The sequence below is a fragment of the Lynx rufus genome, unplaced genomic scaffold (genome assembly GCF_022079265.1).
Source record: "Lynx rufus isolate CCGP_SWC_20201006 ecotype Redwood Valley unplaced genomic scaffold, mLynRuf1.p SCAF_6, whole genome shotgun sequence".
NCBI classification, from domain to species: Eukaryota; Metazoa; Chordata; class Mammalia; order Carnivora; family Felidae; genus Lynx; species Lynx rufus.
The window spans coordinates 1,578,521-1,600,056 of NW_025814878.1; the positions used below are offsets into that span (position 1 = coordinate 1,578,521).

Sequence of the window (21,536 nt, forward strand, 5' to 3'; positions counted from 1 at the left end):
GTTGATGAATCTTACCAATTATCCCACCTTTATCTTCCATTTGTAGGTCACGGAGACCCCCTGGATGACTATGTAAATACCCAGGGGGCTTCTCTGGTAAGCCTCACTAAGAAGCAGCTGTCAGCAGGAAGCATAGAAGAATGTGCAGCACGATGTGAGGAGGAAACAGGATTCATTTGCAGGTATTTCCCTCGTCACTGCTCACGTGCAGAGATTTTGCTGTTTGAGACCCTATTGCTTTGATAGCGAGAAATTTGCTCAGGGATTTCTTAGCAAAAATAGCATTTGAGAGGAAAGAGGAGTTTCATGGGACTGGAGTGTATTTGCACTCCGGATCTGAAGCCATGTGAACAGTTCCTTGTCAAAGTTGACTCGCATCCCTTTTAGAAAACTGCCCCCAAAGGATGTTATTTTTACCCACGACATCACCAGCTGTTGTTCTGAGCTCTGGTTTTTTGACATCCTCGTCAGTAACTATTTAATGAGCATCACGTGACTGGAAGTGTCCTGTGCCTAAGGAGCCAAGAAGCACAGATACAGTGATCCAGGATGTATGATATATATGATCTGTGTCACCGGCATGTATGATATATATGATCTGTGTCAGTATGTGATAGCTCTCTGTAGAGTTGAACATGCGGTGTTTGCCTTTTTCTGTTTATGGTGTACTCACAGACACTGGATAAAATGTAAAAATTGTTTAAGAACACAGGCAATTTGAGGTGTCCGTAAGTGACATAATCAATGGGTGCTTTATGAAGATGCAGAGAAAAGAACTCCTAAGGGGCGAGAAGGCTGGAGAAAGCCTGGGGAGGACGGGGCTTGGAAGGAGGAGTGAGATATACTGACGAGGCAGGAGGCATTCAGGCTCAGGGAGCCTCGTGGCCCTGTGAACAGGACAGTGAGAGTACCAAGTTGGCTAAAGAAGGGCTCATGGAGAAAATGGAGTTGGAAAGACAGCTGTGGATGCCTTTGAATGCCAGACTGAATGTCCACGGCAAGACCATGGCGATGGGCAAGGCGGTTGAGGTGAAGGGAGAAGAGGGGAAATGTAGAGGCAGAAGTCAAGTCAAGGGAAAATTCTGGGAGTCCAGAAGTCACATAGATCCTTCTGGAAAGAGAAATCTGAGTTGGTTCTTTGGTTCTTTCCAACATAAAAGCAAATATTCTTAGCACTGAACTAAAAAAAAAAAAGAAAGAAAGAAAAGAAAAGTGGAGAGAGAGCAGAGAAGCAGAGAAGTTGAAACAGAAAGAGAAACTTTGGAGGGGGAGAAGGCAAAGGTGGAAGAACACAAGAATAATTACCACGTGGATGTGTCCTTTCACAGCGCTTGACTGATAACTGCACCAAATTCAATGGAAAGGAAACATTCTGAGCTCCGTGGCCCATCAAGAGATACAATTGCCTTTTGAGTCTCTTATTTATTAACACAGGTTTGCTTTCCTTTAATAGGGGAAAGCATTTGTTGTGTTTCCTGATTTTCTTCTGCAGGTCATTCCAGTATCACAGCAAAGAGCAACATTGTGTGATCATGGCTGAAAACAGCAAGAATTCGGCTGTCTTCAGGATGAGAGATGTGGTTTTATTTGAAAAGAAGAGTGAGTACAATGTTTTCTTCCTCCTGTTCCTGTCCTTCTTTTCCTCCCCACATCTTCCCCCCTTCCCTCCTCCCCCCCACCACTTCCTCTTTTATATCTGTCCTTTAGCAGCTAGACCAGAGAATGGAGACACTATCACGCAGGGAAATTGAGTTCAGACTCACGGTAAGATTTGGTCACGAATCCAATATATATTGATATATATTATATTATATATTGAGTACATATTATTTCCCCCTTTAGATTTCATTTTTGTTGATTTGAAAATGAAGGAATTGAACTGACAAAATCACTTCTACCTCTATAACCCTGAAAATAAGATATTCAACTTTGAGGAGAGGGAAGTCTAAATGTTCCTTATGATCGTGACTTTTTATTCTGCAGGGACCATGGTCCTCGGGCCCTGGCTTCTGGACCGAAGCCCAGGGAAATAGAAAAACTGAGGTGCCTTAAATCCTCGGTAACATTTGTATACAGACAACATATTTTCATTTTTAACTTTACAGATGTTTTATGTCACAGTCTGTATTTACCTCAGGCTCAGAAATATCATCTTTTGAAGATGTGCAACCCCCGTTGCTTTTCCATAATTTCCTTGAAAGTTCTGGATCAGGAATCCCATTGTTTAGGATAACAGATGGGCTAGACTCCTATGACAATTGTATGTCCTTTTAGATATGCCAAATCCCATTAAGTATGCCTGAATATTTCAGTGATTGTGTGACATTTTAAAAGCTACTCCGTACTCTGTTGTTGGCTAGGAGTAAGACTATTTATAATAACAACGTAGCTCTCTAAATATACTATGTCACAGGTGTGAAAGACAACAAGAAACATCCTCTATCGTGCGTTATTGACAAGGACCTGCAACATTCTCTCTAATCTCACCACAAAACTCTAAATAAGATTTTTTGAAGTATTTCCTTAGGTTAGGATTACTTCTGTGCCTCGGTTCATCTTCTGAGGTTTAATTAGCTGTATGCCTACTACACTCCCTTTCTTACCATTATTTATCTCTAATTCTTTAAAAAAATTTTTTTTAATGTTTATTTTTGACAGAGAGAGAGAGAGAGACAGAGAGACAGAGCATGAGTGGGGGAGGGGCAGAGAGAGAGGGAGACACAGAATCCGAAACAGGCTCCAGGCTCTGAGCTGTCAGCACAGAGCCCGACGTGGGGCTCGAACTCACGGACAGTGAGATCAGGACCTGAGCTGAATTCGGATGCTCAACTGACTGAGCCACCCAGGCGCCCCATGTTTATCTCTAATTCTCAAGATTCAAGTGCAGAGTCAATCTGAAGTTTATCTGTTGAAGTTATTCATTTTTACCAGTCAGTGCAGGGTGAGCTATATAGGGTTACCTAGTAGATTTAAAAAAAAAAATAGACCGGTAGGATTTTCCCTGCAAAATGCTAACATTTAAATAAATCCTTCGTAAATTGTTAACCAGAAGGAGCTTGGGGGTGATCGCTAGGCTTAGCATGAGTAGTTGAATAGTGGCTTGTTTTCAAGGTGATGGAAAGGAGCAAAAGGTTATATAAACTCTAGTGGGTACATACAAACAGAAGAGAGGTAAAAAGTCAAAAGTCAAGTCATTTTGTGGTGCTTGTTTCTTTACTGTAGCACATCGACCCGCTGCTAAATTCCCTGCCTGAGTTTTTCTGGGAATACTCCATGTCAGATCCCATTTACGTCTGCCCCTCCCCACCACGGTCACCGCCACCACCTGGGTCTAAGCCATCACTATCACTGGCCAGGCCATGGCTGCGGGTGGGCTGTAACTTCCCTGCTTGCTACTCTTCATGCCTTTAGAATAAAATCCAAATACTTAACCTGCTACGACTGGAACCTGTACTATTTAAGCCCACCCCATTTGCTGGTTCACTAGGCCTTTCTACTCCGGGCTTGTATCTGTTCCTCCCACATGCCAGGCACACACCCCCATGCTGAGGCCCTCTTCTGTTCTTCCCGCGGCCGGACCCTTCTCACCTCCCGCGTCTCAGCTCAAGCATCACCTTCTTTGAAAAGTCTCCCCGGACCCCTGGGCCTCCAAAGTGCCTTCAGTTTATACTTTTGATCACTGAAGTATGTCTACTGCCATAGCTTATCAGATGAAGATATATTTGGAGTCTTCATACACGAACTTGAGTTAAAAGCATTTGTTTGCTATGGGTGTGTTAGAAGTACTTGCCCCAGATAGTTGATCAAATTAATTTAAAACCTTGGCAGGACATCGTAAAAGATGACACAAATAGACCATATGTATTTTGTATTTTTAAAGAAAACACAATTCATATTGACACCTTTTGATGAAGAGTGGAAGCTTTTTTCTTTGAATATGGGGCCACCAATAGCAATTAGCAGGTCATTTCCTGCGCAAACTCTGCTCTAAGCGCACCGTCTAGGATAAGTGCCTTTCATCTCTTTGAAGTGAAGCAAGGTCTAGAGACATCTGTTAATCAGTCTGACTGTAAAATACCTTTGTGTTTTTAGGATTTCCCACCCAAAATTATATAGCCAACAGTATGAATGGATTGCCCTCAGTGGGTTTGATAGCCTTTTTAAAGACGATTCGAGTCTTTCGAGTCCTTAAAAGCATTCGTCTTAGCTTTTTTTTTAATTCATCTTTGATTTTTTTTCACATTCATTTCTCAGTTTAGATCATCTTAAACCAAATACAGCTGTACCAGAAGTTTAATGATGAAAATAGTTGACTCTTCTAAGTGTAAAATCCAACTGGTGGGAACAGAAGTGGGTGGGCACACTGGAAAGCGGCCCGCCAGCCACAGGTGCCCACCTTATCACATGGAGAACACAGGTGGGCATCTGACAGTGCATTCTAAAAATGGGCTGGAGACTACTACTGGCTGACCAGTGAGTTGGTTAAGTGGAGGCTAGTTGAGAGTGTCTACTGTGAATTCTCAAGCGTATAATTGTTTGACATTTTTTTTCCATATCTAAAATACTGGGGGCCTCAAAAAACAGAAGTGGCTTGGATCTCTTTCCACCTCTGAAAAGCCCCCTCCCCATTCCCTTTGACTCGCTCCTCATGTTATTTGTCCTGTCTGTTCCGTGTGTGACGTGAGGTTATCTCATTTCATGATCTGTGACCTTGATTACTTTCTGTAACCGGCCCCTCTGCCTTCCCTAGACTGGAAGCTCCATGAGGGTAGGGCCTCTGTTCTCCTCTCCGTGTGTCTCCAGCACCCAGCCTGGTACCTGGTACACAGAGGGGCTGTGGCTTTGAATAAACCAAAGCGCCAAACAGCTTGGTGAACTGCAGCTCTCACACAGATGTAAAATGCACAACATGGTCTTTCCAAGGAGTAGGAAAATGGTGTCTCGAACGCGAATTTTTTCCACATGACTATGCAGCACAGGGCTTCTTGGTGGTGGTTCTTGCGGAGGTCTTGACCGCTGTGTGGATCCCCCTTCAGTCTATCTTTCAGAGTGCAAGATTGGAAACGGGAAGAGCTACAGGGGGACAATGTCCAAAACGAAGAATGGTGTCACCTGTCAAAAATGGAGTGACAATGCTCCGCACAAACCTAAGTAAGACTCTCATCACTGTGTTCCCCTGTGATATTTACAATGATCCCCATTACTTTTTTTTTAAGTTTATTTATTTATCTTGAGAGAGAGAGAGAGAGAGAGGGAGAAAGCATGAACAGGGAGGGGTAGAGAGAGACGAGAGAGTGAGAATCCCAAGCAGGCTCTGTACCAGTATGGAGCCTGACACGGGGCTCGAACCCATGAACCGTGAAATCATGACCTGAGCCAAAGTCCGACACTTAACCGACTGAGCCACCCAGGCGTAGCACCCGCTCCCCCACCCCCTGCCGCCATTACTTTTAAATCAAACAGAATATGCGAATAAACCGGTCTGGAGAGAGCCTTATTGAGGTTGATGTGGAACGGGTCGGCTATTTATAGCACAAAAGCAGAGAAGGGTTCCATTTGCTCTTGTGTGTGTACTGTTTTGGAAGACCTGGAACGTGGAAGGATGCCTAGTGGAAAAGAACAGTCAAACCACGAATCCCAGGTGACTCAGAAAAGAGCACAGATGATCCTGTTTAGGACAGGATTAGTCTAACCCAAACATATCAAGTGAGAACCCTCCCCACGTGTTCACCTCAACATTACAGAGCAAAGTAGCAAATAGAACATAAACGAAAAACTGATTATCCTGCAACTTGCCTATTATTATTTTAGTGTCATTCTTTTTCTGCTTTCCCCAGTATGGCATTAGGTGGCATGAACAGTAACAATTCTCATCAATTCTTAGTGACAGTGCTTATCAAGTAGAATTTAGTGTATATGACCACCCACCCCCCAAAAAAAATTCCATTGGCAGATATAATATTCCCAAGACATATGGCTTATAGAGGAAAAATGATCAAACCAAAAGGCAAAGTCACGGAGTGTCAGGGGCTTTAGAGATAATCTAGGCCATCTTGACCCTAGCAGATGAGGAAACTGAGGCCCCGGGAGGCACTTTATCAAAAACAGGTACATAGAAGAACAGAAATGAAATCTGCCATTTAGACTCTAAGTCTTGGGCTTTTGATCTAATTTTTATCTCGACACAGCATCTAATTTCTAGTGCTGGAAATGAGCTTAACTTTACCCACCCCCACACATTTGGAATCAGACAGGTAGATCTGAACTTGAGATGCTAGTTAATTAGGTGTTCACACTGAGGCAAGATGTATTTTGTTTGACGTTGCTGTGCCTCAGTTTTCTCATCTGCACAATAGGGATAATAACATGTTTCCTTTTAGGGGTTTTATTAAAGCTAAATGAGAGAATGTAGAGGAAAATTTCAGTATTGCCTGGTGCATTGTTCACACAGACAGAAATGGCATTAACTACCACTATTTTGACAGAGTGAAAAAAGCAGGTGTTTGGAAGGAATCAAGAATTTGGCACTTTTGAGGTCTTTATATTTCTACTGACTGTGCATAAAAACAGTTTGGCTCTACTTCTGAGACTCACCTGTCAATATCATAATAATGGTAATATTAGCTACTATGCTGAAGCAGTCTAACAGTAGAGCATTGGAAATCAGACAACACAAATGCTGAAGCACATAGCGGAAATGCATTTGGATGACAGAACCTTGAACCTCAGATGGGAATGGCATCTCATTCTGCCTTCCTAACAGCATACTGACTTTTATTTTTTTTTTTTAATTTTTTTTTTCAACGTTTTTTATTTATTTTTGGGACAGAGAGAGACAGAGCATGAACGGGGGAGGGGCGGAGAGAGAGGGAGACACAGAATCGGAAACAGGCTCCAGGCTCTGAGCCATCAGCCCAGAGCCTGACGCGGGGCTCGAACTCAAGGACCGTGAGATCATGACCTGGCTGAAGTCGGACGCTTAACCGACTGCGCCACCCAGGCGCCCCGCATACTGACTTTTAAAACACACTTGACCCCTGGGGCGCCTGGGTGGCTCAGCTGGTTAGGCATCTGACTCTTGATTGCGGCTCAGGTTGTGATCTCATGGTTGTGAAACTGAGCCCTTCACTGGGCTCTGTGCCGGGCACGGAGCCTGCTTGGGATTCTCTCTCTCCATCTCCCTCTGCCCCTCCCTGCCCGCGTTCTCGCCTTCACTCCCCTCCCCGCCAAATTATAAAATACATTTGACCCTAGAACAGGATGAGGGACACTGGCCCCCTGCGCAGTTGACAACCCATGTATAGCTTTTGACTCCCCCCAAACTTAACTACAAATAGCCTACTGTTCACTGGAAGCCTTACTGATAGCATAAAGGGCCAAGTAACACACATTTTGAATGTTTCACATATCAGAGACTGTATTGTCACAATAAAGTGGGCTAGAGAAAAGAAAATGTTACGAAGACAATCATAGGGAAGAGAAAGTCCATTCCAGTACTTTGCTGTGTTTATTGAAAACCATCTGCATGTAAGTGGACCCACGCAGTTCAAACTGTGTTGTTCAAGGGTCAGCTGTATAGTCACAGGGATTCTTTCCCACGCTCTACAGCTATTCACCTGATAAGTACCCTTTGGAGGGGCTGGAGGAGAATTACTGCAGGAACCCCGACAACGACGAGGACGGACCCTGGTGCTACACCACAGACCCAAGCAAGAGGTTCGACTACTGCGACATTCCAGAGTGTGAAGGTCAGGAGCGGCTCTAGAAAATGTTCTCACATCTGCCATCTATCTGTAACGTGCTGTAGAGCGATTCCCTACAGAGATATTATTAACAATCAATTAGTGGCATGTTTGACAAAATTGAGTAATGTGTATACCTCTGGGAAAAGACCAAAAATTTGCTCAGACTCATCCCTATTTATTGGCCTCAATTATTTTTATTTAAATGTTGTTTCAATATGTACAAGTATCAAAGTAGATGTAAATTCTAGATACAATTTCTTTTTTTAAGTTTATTTATTTATCTTGAGATATAGAGAGCGTGAGCAAGCAGAGGGGGAGGGGGGGAGAGAGAATCCCAAGCAGGCTCCACACTGTCAGTGCAGAGCCTGACGTGGGGCTTGATCTCATGAATCATGAGATCATGACCTGAGCTGAAACCAAGAGTCGGATGCTTAACCACCTGAACCACCCAGATGACCCTAGATACCATTTCTTTTTTTTTTAATTTTTAAAAATGTTTTTGCTTATTTTTGAGACAGAGAGAGACAGAGCATGAGCAGGGGAGGGGCAGAGAGAGAGGGAGACACAGGATCCGAAGCAGGCTCCAGGCTCTGAGCTGTCAGCCCAGAGCCTGACACGGGGCTCGAACTCACGGACAGTGAGATCAGGACCTGAGCTGAAGTCGGACGCTTAACCGACTGAGCCACCCAGGCACCCCTCCTAGATAACATTTCTTATGCTTAAAGCTCTTACACAGGATAAAGCCAAAAACAGATTTGCGATTAAATCGTTAGAACCACAACATCAGTAAAATCCAAATACATGTATTCATTTAATGCGGTAGACTTTGCTGTTTTGTCAAAGCCAAGCACCAACCCGGGTTTTTAAACCAGCAATCTGCTATCTTTAAGGACCAACCAGTTGAATAGCGTACCTTGAGAGTAGATACTAAAAACTTTAAGAACCTCCTATTGAAAAACTTTTCTTCGTTTTCTATTTTCTGCCACATTTATCGGTGCAAAAGGGGAATGGATGAGGGCGGAATTTGTGTGGCAGTGTGGATTGTATATGCACCGTGCGACAGCTCACTTCTCCCGTCTTCGTTCCAACCACAGAGATGCCTTACTGGTATATGATGTCATGAGGTCATTTGGCCCTTAAATGACATGAAACCATCAGTTTTATATCAAGTCCGCCTCTGGTTTCGTTATCATTCTGTAAAAATTAAAATCCTAGATTCTTCCACTGCACCATGTTATTCCAATAATTCCAAAAAGAAAGAAAGAAAGAAAATGTAAATGGGAGGAAAAAAAAAAAAGAACTCCAGACCAAAGTTTCAGTTTTTAAATAATGTAGGAGTGCCAAAAACAACCAGTCTTGCTTCTCAGTACAGGAGTGCCCCCCCCAACCCCGTCTTATCCGCAGGGGATACGTTCCAAGCCCCACTGTGGATGCCTGAAACTGTAGACAGTACAGAACCCTGTATATACTGTCTTTTTCCCTGTACCTACATACAATAAAGTTTAATTATAAATAGGGCATAGTAAGAGATGAACAACAATAAGTGATAATAAAGGGGGGTGATTATGACAATACACTATACACAATAACTGTAATCAAAGTTACGTGAATGCGGCCTCCCCACCTCCATATCTTATTGTACCATATCCTCCCTTCTGGTGGTGACGTGAGATGATAACATGCCTACAAGATGAGACGAAGCAAGGGGAAATGTCGTAGGCATTGTGATGTAACCTTGGGCTACTGTCGACCCTCTGACGATAGGTCAGATCATCTGCTTCCGGGCTGCGGTTCACCGCAGGTAACTGAAGCACGGAAGACAAAGCCACGGATAAGGAGGGGCTACTGCTATGATATGAAAAGAGAAGCCCTGTCACTTTAGGTGAATATTGGTCTCCGGGGAGGCCTTGAGCACCAACAAAAACTCAAGCACTAAAATCCAACTCACTGGCAGTCATCCACATGATCAGAATAACTTCCTAGAAATTTCTAAAGACTGTTATTGAAATGAAGACATCAAGTATTTAAAAATCTTTGTAGAGAACTTACAGATTTCTGGGGATACATGCACCTTCTCCCCATACCCTTCCCACCCACCAAGGGCCACTGGATCCCAGTTTGAGGAACAGGGTGTTACGGAATTTCTGGACGTGGTCATGAGTATAATAGTTGAGGGGGTATTGACCGAAATACATGAATTTTACTCTTTGAAGGAGAGAATGACGTTTTAGAGTGTATTAGAAGAGTGCTTGCAGCAATTTCATTGTCAAGTGATTGTTGGAAAATGCAAATGAACAAGTAGCTAGTGGTATTTGAGGCATTGCTAGTTTTTACTCTTTTTTGATTCCTCCATTTCCGTTTCTCCTTCATTCCTTTCCTCCTTCTCCATTCTGCCCAGATGAATGTATGCACTGCAGTGGGGAAAACTATGAGGGCAAAATTTCCAAGACCATCTCTGGAATCGAATGCCAGTCCTGGAACTCTCAAACCCCACATGCTCACGGATATATTCCTTCCAAGTAAGTCTTACTGGAAAAGCAATTCGACGTTTACAACTCTACACCTCTAGGGAGCGTTTAATGTTATTTAGATGTTTTCGCACGCCTCAGGAAGAGAACACATCTGATGTTTTGAATTTGGAAGTGTGTATCCTCCGGCACCATTGCAACTGAGGTATAATTTCTTGCTACTCAAAATGTGGTGCAGGGAGGAGTGATATCATCTGAGAGTTTGTTGGAAATGGAGAATCTCTGACCCTCTGAATCTGAACTTGCATTATAACCAGCTTCCTGGCTGATTCATATGCACATTGAATTGTGAGAAATACAGATACATCTCACTTGTGTATTTTCCAAGTATTTCCCTCCTCCCTTTATTCCTTTCCTTTTCCTTTATACTGATGAGATTCAAGGCTTCCTAATGTATGCTCTACGGACGGGCCTTAGGGATTGTGAATCCCCCATCGTTTTATGTGTATTTATATCAGTGCATTTTTCTGGGGTGAGGATTTTCAACTTCCACCAGAGTTTCAAAGGGGATCATGAATTTATAATAGGAATAAGAATCCATGATCTGGAAAGTAATGATGATTCCTAGAGTAAGGTTTTCTGGGTCTTCCTTCTCACACTAATTGTACTGGAAAATGCCTCGTAATGGGCCTTATAAAACTCATAGGAAATGGGACTAAGCCACGGATTTCAGCGTGGCTCACAACTCCCCTGAATTTCTACACATCCCATTCCACAGGGCTCGCTTAAAACACAGCCGTTGTCATTTGCCTTCAAAGGAGAAATACGGTAAAGGCCTCAAGGCCCAGACTGGATAAATTCACTTTCCAGAGACTAGAAGAGGCTTGTTTAAGCCACTGCTGGTTGTTCTCTGCATCCTGACTGAATATTCACAGCTTCAGACAGGGACGTGGAATAAGCCCAAATGCCCACAGGCTTGCCGTGCATCTCACAGTCTCCGTCACTAGGTCCCTGCAGAGGTCCCTGGGGCACTATTTGGCCAAGTGCTTCAGGAGTATACCTTCTCCGTTCCAGTTTCTATAAGCTTAAAGGCTAACAGGACCAGAACCTGGTAGACCAGAAGGACCATTCCTTTAAGTTATGAAGATGTCAACTTCTTGACTATACGGTGTCTTAGATGACCATCCCTGGTCAGTGAGTACTTTGTATTTTCAAATGGCTATCATTTGCAGCTGAATAACTGGAGTTTGCCTACATTAATTTTCCAGATGGCCAAAATGATGAAGGCCTGTGATTTTTGCATATATACACTGTTAGAAAAACAGCCCTTGGAATAGTGAGCTAATCTTTCTAATGAGATAGTTACCTCTTTGAGGACAGCTCTCATCCAGTCATTTCCTTGGGTGCCTGACTGTGCCTAGCACACAGCAGATGCTCAATATTTGCTCATTTGAAGTGATTCTCACCCATAAATGTAAATGCTCAGTGCTATTAAAATCCTTCTTACCCCTTCAGATTTCCAAACAAGAACCTGAAGATGAATTACTGCCGTAACCCTGATGGGGAGCCCCGCCCGTGGTGTTTCACCACAGATCCCAACAAACGCTGGGAGTTCTGTGACATCCCGCGCTGTAGTAAGTATGGCTCCTGCCCAGTCCTCAGGGATCCTCACCTGTTATGCCCTTGAAATAGAAACAAACAAAACAAAACAAAACAAGCAAACAGCAACAAACAAACAAACAAAAACAAACAGAAACCTTGCATCAGGCTCGAGCGCTGTGCCTAAAACGTGCCCTATAGGTCCCGTGGGATATAATTGTTCTTTTAAAACAATTTATTGATGACTGTAGGTAATTGATCAGAGCCTCTACTGATTATGTTTTCGTTGTTGTTTTTCTTGCCTCTTCCAAGTACAGTTCAATGTAGGTTTGGGGGAAGTGTCTCTGCTATCCTACTTTTCTCTAGTGCACAAGGGCAACAGACCCATGCTTTCTGATACATGGATTTCAAATCAATCCGAATTCCTCGTGACTGTTGCTTTGTAAACAAAGCGATCTCTCTGGATGCGCAGTTTTTCAGTAAGCCAAACTTGTGAGAGAGCAGCAGAAAGATAGTGTTCAGGGGAAGACTTGGCAGGAATGACTTGGAAGAAACAATTTTATGTTTTCCTTCTGGGAGAACCTGTAACAGAGGACTAAACATTTAGACAAGGACAGTCATCGAAGATTAAAAAAAGATGCAGGAGACCTTGATGGTGGCTTCCTGTTCTTTGATCTGACAGTCGTGCTTTGGGACTCTGAAGGTTATCAGGTGCTCTCCTTTATGAATATCAATTATTTTGTCATCTTTTTTTTTTTCCTCTCAAGAATTTCTTGATTTCTGTATACATACGCTTTTCCTTGGAGGTAATTTTTGCCTTCTTTCAATGGGCTCCTTGTTGTTTGGCTTTATAGAATGCTGGGTGTTCTCCAGTTATGTTTACTCAGTGAATAATTTATTCATTGCAAAGGAAGTTGTATCATTGGTATATGTGACTCTTACCATGAATGATGAACTGAGCAGAGAAAATATAAAAAGAAGCATCCACTCCAAGGGTCTTGTCTTGGGAAGAGTTCCTCATTAGATGATCTAATAAACTCTACCAAGTCAACTTCTTTTGAAAATGATGGACAACTTTCAAATGCCAGATTCCAAGAGAGGATGAGCCGAAGACAGGCTGATTCTCCCTGTCTCCATCCCTCCTACGATGTCCATCTGTGCATTCTTTATTTTTAAAATACTCATAGTAATTTATTACCTCCATTCAAGCAACACCACCCCCAACTTCTGGTCCAACGTATGAGTGTCTGAAAGGCAAAGGTGAAAACTACCGAGGGAAGGTGTCCCTCACCGTGTCTGGACATACTTGTCAGCGCTGGAGCGAACAGACCCCTCACAAGCACAACAGGACCCCTGAAAACTTCCCTTGCAAGTAAGTCCGCCTCTGGTCTCAATCCCTGTCTGCTGGATGGAATGTGAAATCCCACTGACTTGGCCTTGGCTTTGTTACTGGAGGAACCAACATTAAAGTATTCTCGAATGAGAACTGGCCAAGTCATACACAAGGAAGTGAAATTTCACACTGCCTTTCCCCTAACGCTCGTTCTTTAAGTGTGGTTCCCCAGACCAGCAGCACTGGCATCATCAGAATTTGTTCCAAATGCAGATTCTTGAGCCCTGTCCAGATCCACTAAATCAGAAACTCGGAAGTGGGTCCCGACAATGTATTTTGGAAAGCTCTCCACTAAATGCACAGTCAAGGTTTGAGAACACTTAAATTCTACAGCTATGATGTATCCTTCTTGAGGCAGAAACGGTCTGGGTATTTACCCACTGTGTTTTCCACATTGAGCATAGCACCCAGCCCACAGCAAAAGACCTGTTTTGCTTCACTATCCACAGTTGAGGCGTATAGTCCCATCATTTGCCAGTGAGAAGCATCGGATCCTGCTTTAATTCTGTGGATCCTGCAGAATCCCTCTGTGCTTAAGTTTCCGCCTGTTACTTGATTTGTGTCATTCTGGAGAATTAGCTGGGTGCATCCCCAATATCACCATCAACAAGCATGCATGAACCATTATGTATTGAGCCTTTTTGAAAAGCTGGATTCCCAATCACTTCTTTTTCAGAAATTTGGATGAAAACTACTGTCGCAACCCTGATGGAGAAACAACTCCGTGGTGCTATACGACCAACAGCGAAGTGAGGTGGGAATACTGTCAGATCCCGTCCTGTGAGTCCTCGCCGCTGTCCTCAGAACATTTGGACACCCCAGGTAAGGAAGGGGAATGAGAGCTTACCGAGGGCCCCGAGGCATTCTGGGTTTTTCCACTTCAGTGGTGCCACAGGACACAGTAGCTTTGTTTATAGTTTCCTTCTGCTCTGTTCAGAGAGCATGCTGTATGATTTCAATTATTTTGAATTTGTTGAGGCTTGTTTTAAGGTCGAGAATATGGTTGTCTTGGTGAACGTGCCCTGTGCTCTTGAAAAGCAGGTAGCTCTGCTGTTGTCGGGTAGTGTTCTACGAAGGCCAGTTAGGACGGGTGGGTTAGTGTTGTTTCGCTCTTCTGAATCCTTCCTAATTTTTGTTTTTATCTCTGTTCTATAGATTTCTGAGAGATGAATGGTGATGTCTCCAACTTGAGCTATGGATTCGTCCATATCTTCTTGGTCTTGTGTTTGCTTTATCTATTCTGGAACTCTTTATTAGGCATATATACATTTAGGATTGTTATGTCTTCTTGAAGAAATGACCCATTCATCATTATGTAATGTCTCCCCTTATCTTTGGAAAGACTGCCCGCTTCAGTCTGCTTTTACTTGTAGGAATACAGCCCTTACAGCCCCATTTTCACTATTGTTTGTATGATACCTCTTTTCTCTCAGCCTTTTAACTGAGATGTTTAGCATTTGCATTTAATGTAATTGCTTTATTTTTATTCTTATTTATTTTTAATTTTTTAAATGTTTTTATTTGCTTTTGAGAGAGAGAGAGAGATCAGGGGAGGGGCAGAGAGAGAGGGAGACACAGAATCTGAGGCAGGCTCCAGGCTCCGAGCTGTCAGCCCAGAGCCTGACACAGGGCTTGGACTCATGAACCGTGAGATCATGACCTGAGCCGAAGTCGGACGCTTGACCAACCGAACCACCCAGGTGCCCCTAATATAATTGTTAATATGGTTGGATTTAAAAGTTGTTTCTACTTGTCCTGTTTGATTTTTGTTATTTTTTTCAATCTTCCTCTGCCTCTGTGTTCACTCAATATTTTTGATTCTCTTTTATCACCGCTATTTGCTTATTAGTTAAACCAATTTTAATGTTTTTACTATTTTTTTCCAATATCTACAATGTCCATCTCTAACTTATCACATTCCACCTTCAAATGATATTAGTCTCCTATATTTGAAATGCAAGAATCTTAGAACACTGTATTTCCACTTCCTCCCTGCAGTGTTGTGCTACTGTTCCCAAAGGGCTTACTTCTACTATGTTATAAATCTCACAATATATTGATACTATTTTTGCCCGAATAGTCACATTTTAAAGTGGATTATAAAGTGGATTTTAAAGTGATTATAAATTAAAGTGTTTATGTTCTTCATTTCTTTTTGAAGATTCAAATTTCTATCTGGTATCCTATTTCTTCTGTAAAAAAAAACTTAACCTTTAACATTTTTTGAAATACAGATCTGCTGCTAATGAAGTCTTTCAGCTTTTGTATGTCTTAAAAAGTCTCCATTTTGCCTTCAGTCGAAAAAATAATTTTGTTGGGTGTAGAATTCTAGGCTAATTTTTTTTTCTTTCACTACTTTCATAATATTCTGTTTAGAATAGCTTCTGACCAGAAATCTTATCTTTGTTCCTAAGTATTTCATACTTCCTTCTTCTCTGGCTGCCTTCAAGATTTTGTCTCATCTTTGGTTTTCAGCAGTTTCATTGTGGTATGTCCACACGTGTTGTCCATTTATTTACATTTTGTATCTATCCTGCTTGAGGTTCTCTGAGCTTCCTGTATGTGTGGATTGATGATTTTCATCACTCTTATAAAATTCTCAGACATTATTATGAAAATATTTTTTCCTGCTCTCTTTCTGTGTTCCTTTTTTAGACTCTAATTACCCTTTCATATTACCTCATACCTCTTATATATTCTTCTTTTCCCTTCCACTTTTTTCTCTCTTTGTGTGTCAGTTTAGACAATTTCTTTTTTTTAAGTTTTAATTTATGTATTTGAGGGAGAATGACTGGGGGAGGGGCAGAGAGAGAGAAGGAGGACAGAGGATCTGAAGTGGGCTCTGTGCTCACAGCAGTGAGCCTGATGTGAGGCTCAAACTCATGAACTGTGAGATGATGATCTGAGCCCAAGTGAGACACTTAACCATCTGAACCACCAGGAGCCCCAGTTTAGATCATTTCTATTAACCTATTTTCAAGTTCTCTGATTCTCTTTTCAGTTGTGTCTAGTCTGCAGATCAGCCCATCAAAGGAATTCTTCATCTCTAATATCATGTTTTTTAAATTTCTATCATTTGCATTTTATCCTTTCTATCTCTGCTGAAATTCTTCACCTATTCATATATCTCATTCACCTTTCCTATGAGATACTTTAGCATATTAATCATAGCTACCTCACAATCTCTGATAGTCTGCTCTGGTCATCTCTGAGTCTGGCTCTATTAATTTCTTTATTACTGGCTTTTTTAGTGTGCCTTGTTATTTTTTATCAAATGTGGGACATTATGTGTAGAAGAATAGTAGCGATGGCAGTAAATAGTACTTACACTTTGAAATGGACACCCTCCTTCTGTAAGCATCTTGTGTGGGTAACTGAGTCAATCTAATCAGAAGATGAACAGAATTTGAGTTGTCGTTGCTGCTTTTACTTTAAGCAGGTTTCACATTCCTCATATCCCCTTCACATTCCTTCACATTCCTTACAGTAAAGTTTGGGGGTGCTCAAGAGTTTTCTTAGGATTCCTAATCCGGTCTTAGTTTTTAGCAGTCACTACATGCTTGCATCACAGAGGGCTCTTGCTCTAAACCTGATTTTAGTGATAGACTGCTATTTCTTGTTACTCAATGCTAAGCTTTTGGTGGAGGTAGGCATTCTCTACCTTCCTGATCTACCCTCAGTCTTAGATGGACTCTGTGCACTTGGGCTTTAAAGGTACTGTTTTCTTAATGTTCTTGCTCCTTCTTTCCATGGAACTAAATTCCAACTTGTATCTGTGGTGGATCTTAAGTGGAAGAGTACCAGACTTCTGCTCTGGGTCAGTGAAGGATTCTGAGCACCGGAGAATTCCCTGTCCCTTTTCCAGGGGAATAGATCTTTACCTGTATCCCTCCTTGAGAAGCAATGGACATTTTGCCTGCACTCTTGGGTGCAGAACTATTTCCTGCCCCATCTCCCATCAGATTAAGGCTTTGGCTTTGTATAAGCAAAAGGCCTGGGGAAACACACACACACACACACACACACACACACACAAGGATTTCATTTCTGCCCCCACTGGAAGCCAATCATCATGTGCAGCTTACACTATTGAATGTGCCTCTGGGCTCCTACCCATCTATTCTCATGAGCACCCAGTGGACATCCAAGAAAAAGAACTTGCACATGAGTGCAATTTCCAATTAAAGTACTCTGACCCATTTGTTTTTTCCTGAATTTTAAATTAAATATTTACAAAAGAAAGTACGTGATTAAAATTCTACAGTGTGATGGATCTATTGTTTTCTTTACAAGTCCATCTGACTGCCGATATGGAAAAGAAAGCAAAGTTAATTTCAAGAGACTACTGTTCTGTTTGTGTCATGAATTGCTTCACATATCTCTGTTCTAGTCATTACTTAGTTGATTTCTTCTATTTCAGTTTCAGTACCACCTGAACAAACTCCTGTGGTCCAGGAGTGCTACCGAGGCAACGGACAGAGTTATCGAGGCACATCATCTACTACTATCACAGGAAAGAAGTGTCAACCTTGGTCATCTATGGTACCACACCGACATGTGAAGACCCCAGAACGCTACCCAGACGCGTATGTCTTTAATTTTAACCACGAGAGGAACAATAGCCAAACTAAATTTCTGTTAGAAGGTCCATGCTTTAAGCTAACTTCTTAGAACCAAATTTCTCTTTCACACTCTGGCTCCAGAATGTGAGGCAAAATGTCTTAGGCACCTTGCCTTTGAGCAAAAGCTCTGGAAGTAGAGACGTTAGAAACTGGCTATCTTTCCTGAGTAGTTTTGTGAAAGGAAAGGAAGATGTGTAGAGGTGTTACAGTCACACCAGCAGAAAGCTCAGGAGAGCACATGACCAAAAACTTAGAAACAGAACCATTCTATAACCCCTGCTAAAGATCAATGAAATCTTTCAACTATGGAGTTTTATCATTCCAAACTGCAACCTCTGAAGTGGACTTTATGTTTATCATTGGATCACAAATATAATATATATATATATATATATATATATATATATATATATATTCAAGTATATATAAAATGTAATATATATCACTTAAGTTGTACTGACACACGGCTCCTGAGCACAAGTGGTCTGCAGGGGTAGGTTGCCAGGACATGAAGAGCAAAAGCAGAAGGGCAGATGAAAGTCAGGGAGTATACAGATACCAATAAGCAAAACAGGTAGAAGGACAAAAACAAGCATTTCTGCTATAAATGTTTAGAAAATGTAAGGAAAAACTATTTTCACATGATGGACAAAAGGTGTCACAGGACTGAGAACTTTTAGAAAGGGAAATAAATTAGTAGGTAGTAAGTTAGTTATAGGATTACTGAAGCTGCAGGGGTTTTGTAGGCTGGGGAATAATGAGGAAGGATCCACGAAGAGAAGGAGCTGAAAGAATATGCACAGATCTCCTTAAATCTTTGGCTGAATAAAAAGGTGCACCTGCACAGGGAAAGATTCCACAAAGTTTGCAGGACAAAGAACAACTACTGAAGAAAGAACAACTACCAGGGAGTGGTGAGATAAATGGAGATTACAGAACTCACACAGCATTGGGAGATTCTGTGTTCAGAGATTTGAGATCCTGAGTAGCCAGAGAGGGGAGACCTCATGGGACACCGTGAACATTTAGTCAAGACTATAGAAAAGTCACACTTTAGGAGTAGACTTAGTGTATTCCTAAAATAAAGGCTATTCTAGAAACACCCCAGCAAAGCCTGAAAGCAATCTTAAAAGGATCAAAATAATCTCTATGTAATTAACTACTTGCCACAAGTAAACTCAACTCTCTTTAGAAGAAAACGACAAAATCCAGTCACTCAGTAATGTGGCATCCAATAATGTCTGGCATAAATTTAAAAATTACCAGACATGCAAAGATCATTAAATGTAATCCAGAGCCAAGAGAAAAATCAGTCAATACAAGCAGACCCAGAAATAGATAGAACTGATGGAATCAGCAGACAGAAATTTTAAAAAGATATTATAATTGTGTTTAAGAATTTAAAGGAAAGTATGAATATAAAAGAGAAAAGTAGATATTCTAAAGATAAAGGAAAACTATAAAAGAACCAAATGGAAAAGGCAGGATTAAAAAAATATATATACATCAAATAAAAAGTACAGTGGATGAGCTTACCATCAGGTTAGACATTACAGAAGAAAATCTTAGCTTGAAAACAATGCAGTAGAAGCTATACACCCTGAAGCACAAAGTTAAAAAAAAAAAAAAAGACTGAAAGAAAATAAAGGAAATAAGGATCTCTAGAAAAATATCAAAAGTTCCAATATATGTGTAAATCAAGTCCCAGAAAGAGAGGAAAGAGATATTGAAACAGAAAAAAATACTTGAAGTAATGATGGCTGAAATTTTTCCCAATATGAAGAAAATTACAAACTCATAGGTTTAAGAAGCTCAATGAATCATAGGTAGAATTTCAAAATTTTATCAAATATTTAAGGAGAAATAATACTGATCCTTTATCATCTCTTACAGAAAACAGTGGAGGAGGGAATACTTATCAATTCAATTTGTGAGGCCCAAAAAACTGAGATACAAAAAGTAGACAAGAATATTGCTAGAAACTACAGAACATGATCTGTTGTGAACATAGACAAAAGACTTAACAAAAAATTAGTAATTTGAGTGCAGGATTGGTTTAACATTTGCAAACAACCAAACGAATCCAACGTGTCAACAGAATAAAAGTGATATATCATATGATTTTATCAATAGATGTAGAACAAAATTAGACAAAATTTAACATTCATATGATAAAAAAAGTTCTGGCAAACTGAGAATAGAAGGAAATGTCCTCAATTTGATCAGGGCCATCTACAAAAAACCCCCAGCTAATATATTAATGGGTAAAGATTAATGCTCTCTCTATAAGACTGGGGACAAGAAAAAGAAATAAAGAGGCTAAAGTTTAGAAAGGAATCAGTAAACCTATCTTTATTCACAGAAAACTTGATTAATAATACAGAGTCCTAAGGCCAAAAATAAGTGAGCTTTTCAAAGTCGAAATATACAAAAGTATATACAATATCAATATTCAAAAAATCCATTGTATTTCTATACACTAGAAATAACCAATTGGAAAAGAAAGATTTTAAAACAATGTCACTGACGATGGCGTCAAAAACAAAATATTTAATGATAAATTTAACAAAGTGTGTACAAGAACTATATACTGCTTGCTACAAAATGTTGAGAAAAATTTAAAAGATCTAAATATAGATATACTATGTTCTGGATTACAAGAGTCAGTATCAATTCTCACCAAACTGATCTTTGGATTCAACCTACATTCAAGCAAAATTCCTGCAGCTTTTTTTTTTTTTTGAAAAAGAGACAAAATCTGTAGGCAAGGGCCTAGAATCAGCAAAACGATCTATAGAAGAACAAAGTTGGAAGACACACCCACCCTGATTTAAAGATTTACTATCAAAGTACAGTAATCAAGACACAGTGGTAATGGCAGAAAGGTATACAAGTAGAAAAAAGGACGGTCCAGAACCAGACCCACATACACATGGTCCATTGATTTTCCATATGATGGCAAAGCAAAGCAGTACAGAAGGGAAGTCTTTTCCAAAATCATTCTCGAACAACTGGATATCCAGGTGGAAAAACAAAACCAAACAACCCAAACCTTGACTCTTCTTACCTCAAATTAGAGAAAACTCTTAGACCTGAAGGTGCAGGGTAAAAACCTAAGCTGAAATATAAAGCTTCCAGAATATTTTCATATCCTTAGGGGAGGGAAAATTTTTTTTAGACAGGACCTAAAAGGCAGAATAAAAGAAAAAAAGAATGTATATTTTGGACTTTAACAAAATGAAAACTCCTGCTCACCGAAAGTCATTGTTTAAAAAAAAAAAAAAGGTAAATCACATCCCGTGGGTTATACAGGTATATGTGGTCAACAAAACTCATCAAACTCCCTTGAAGGTCTATGCATTTCGCTCTGTATTAAGTATACCTCGATTCTAAAGAAGAAAGAGATCAGGGCCCCATTTCAAAAGGTAGAACTTTCGACACATCCAGTTGCTTGAGGGCCTCTCTGAAGGGCTTCCTCGGATTGTTGGCCACGCCCCGTGACAGTCACTTGCCTGTAGTGTCCACAGACATAGTGCTGGATTCCCATAATTCATAGTATGTTTCAGTTTTCTCAGCAGGTTGTGGGTCTGAACTCGAAAGAGGATTGCAAAGCTGAGAAATCCCAGAGGCTGGGGCAGTTTGGGGGGGGGGAGGGGGGGCGGCAGGGACCGCACTGCCCAGTGTTCCCAGGTTCCTCACCTGCTGTGCC

At 41.1% G+C, this 21,536-nt stretch overlaps 1 protein-coding gene across 2 annotated transcripts in view; it reads left to right on the top strand.

The window, feature by feature from the left end:
- The window catches only part of PLG (plasminogen), a 42,105-nt gene that overhangs the window by 4,525 nt on the left and 16,044 nt on the right, over positions 1–21,536 (top strand). The window contains exons 2-10 of one of the 2 annotated variants that reach the window (XM_047102404.1): positions 47–182; positions 1,493–1,599; positions 5,037–5,151; positions 7,609–7,748; positions 10,144–10,264; positions 11,729–11,847; positions 13,022–13,184; positions 13,882–14,027; positions 17,626–17,791. In XM_047102404.1, coding sequence (XP_046958360.1) covers positions 47–182; positions 1,493–1,599; positions 5,037–5,151; positions 7,609–7,748; positions 10,144–10,264; positions 11,729–11,847; positions 13,022–13,184; positions 13,882–14,027; positions 17,626–17,791 — 1,213 coding nt within the window. The remainder of the gene's footprint in view (positions 1–46; positions 183–1,492; positions 1,600–5,036; positions 5,152–7,608; positions 7,749–10,143; positions 10,265–11,728; positions 11,848–13,021; positions 13,185–13,881; positions 14,028–17,625; positions 17,792–21,536) is intronic. The other variant, XM_047102405.1, reaches the window with a different exon arrangement.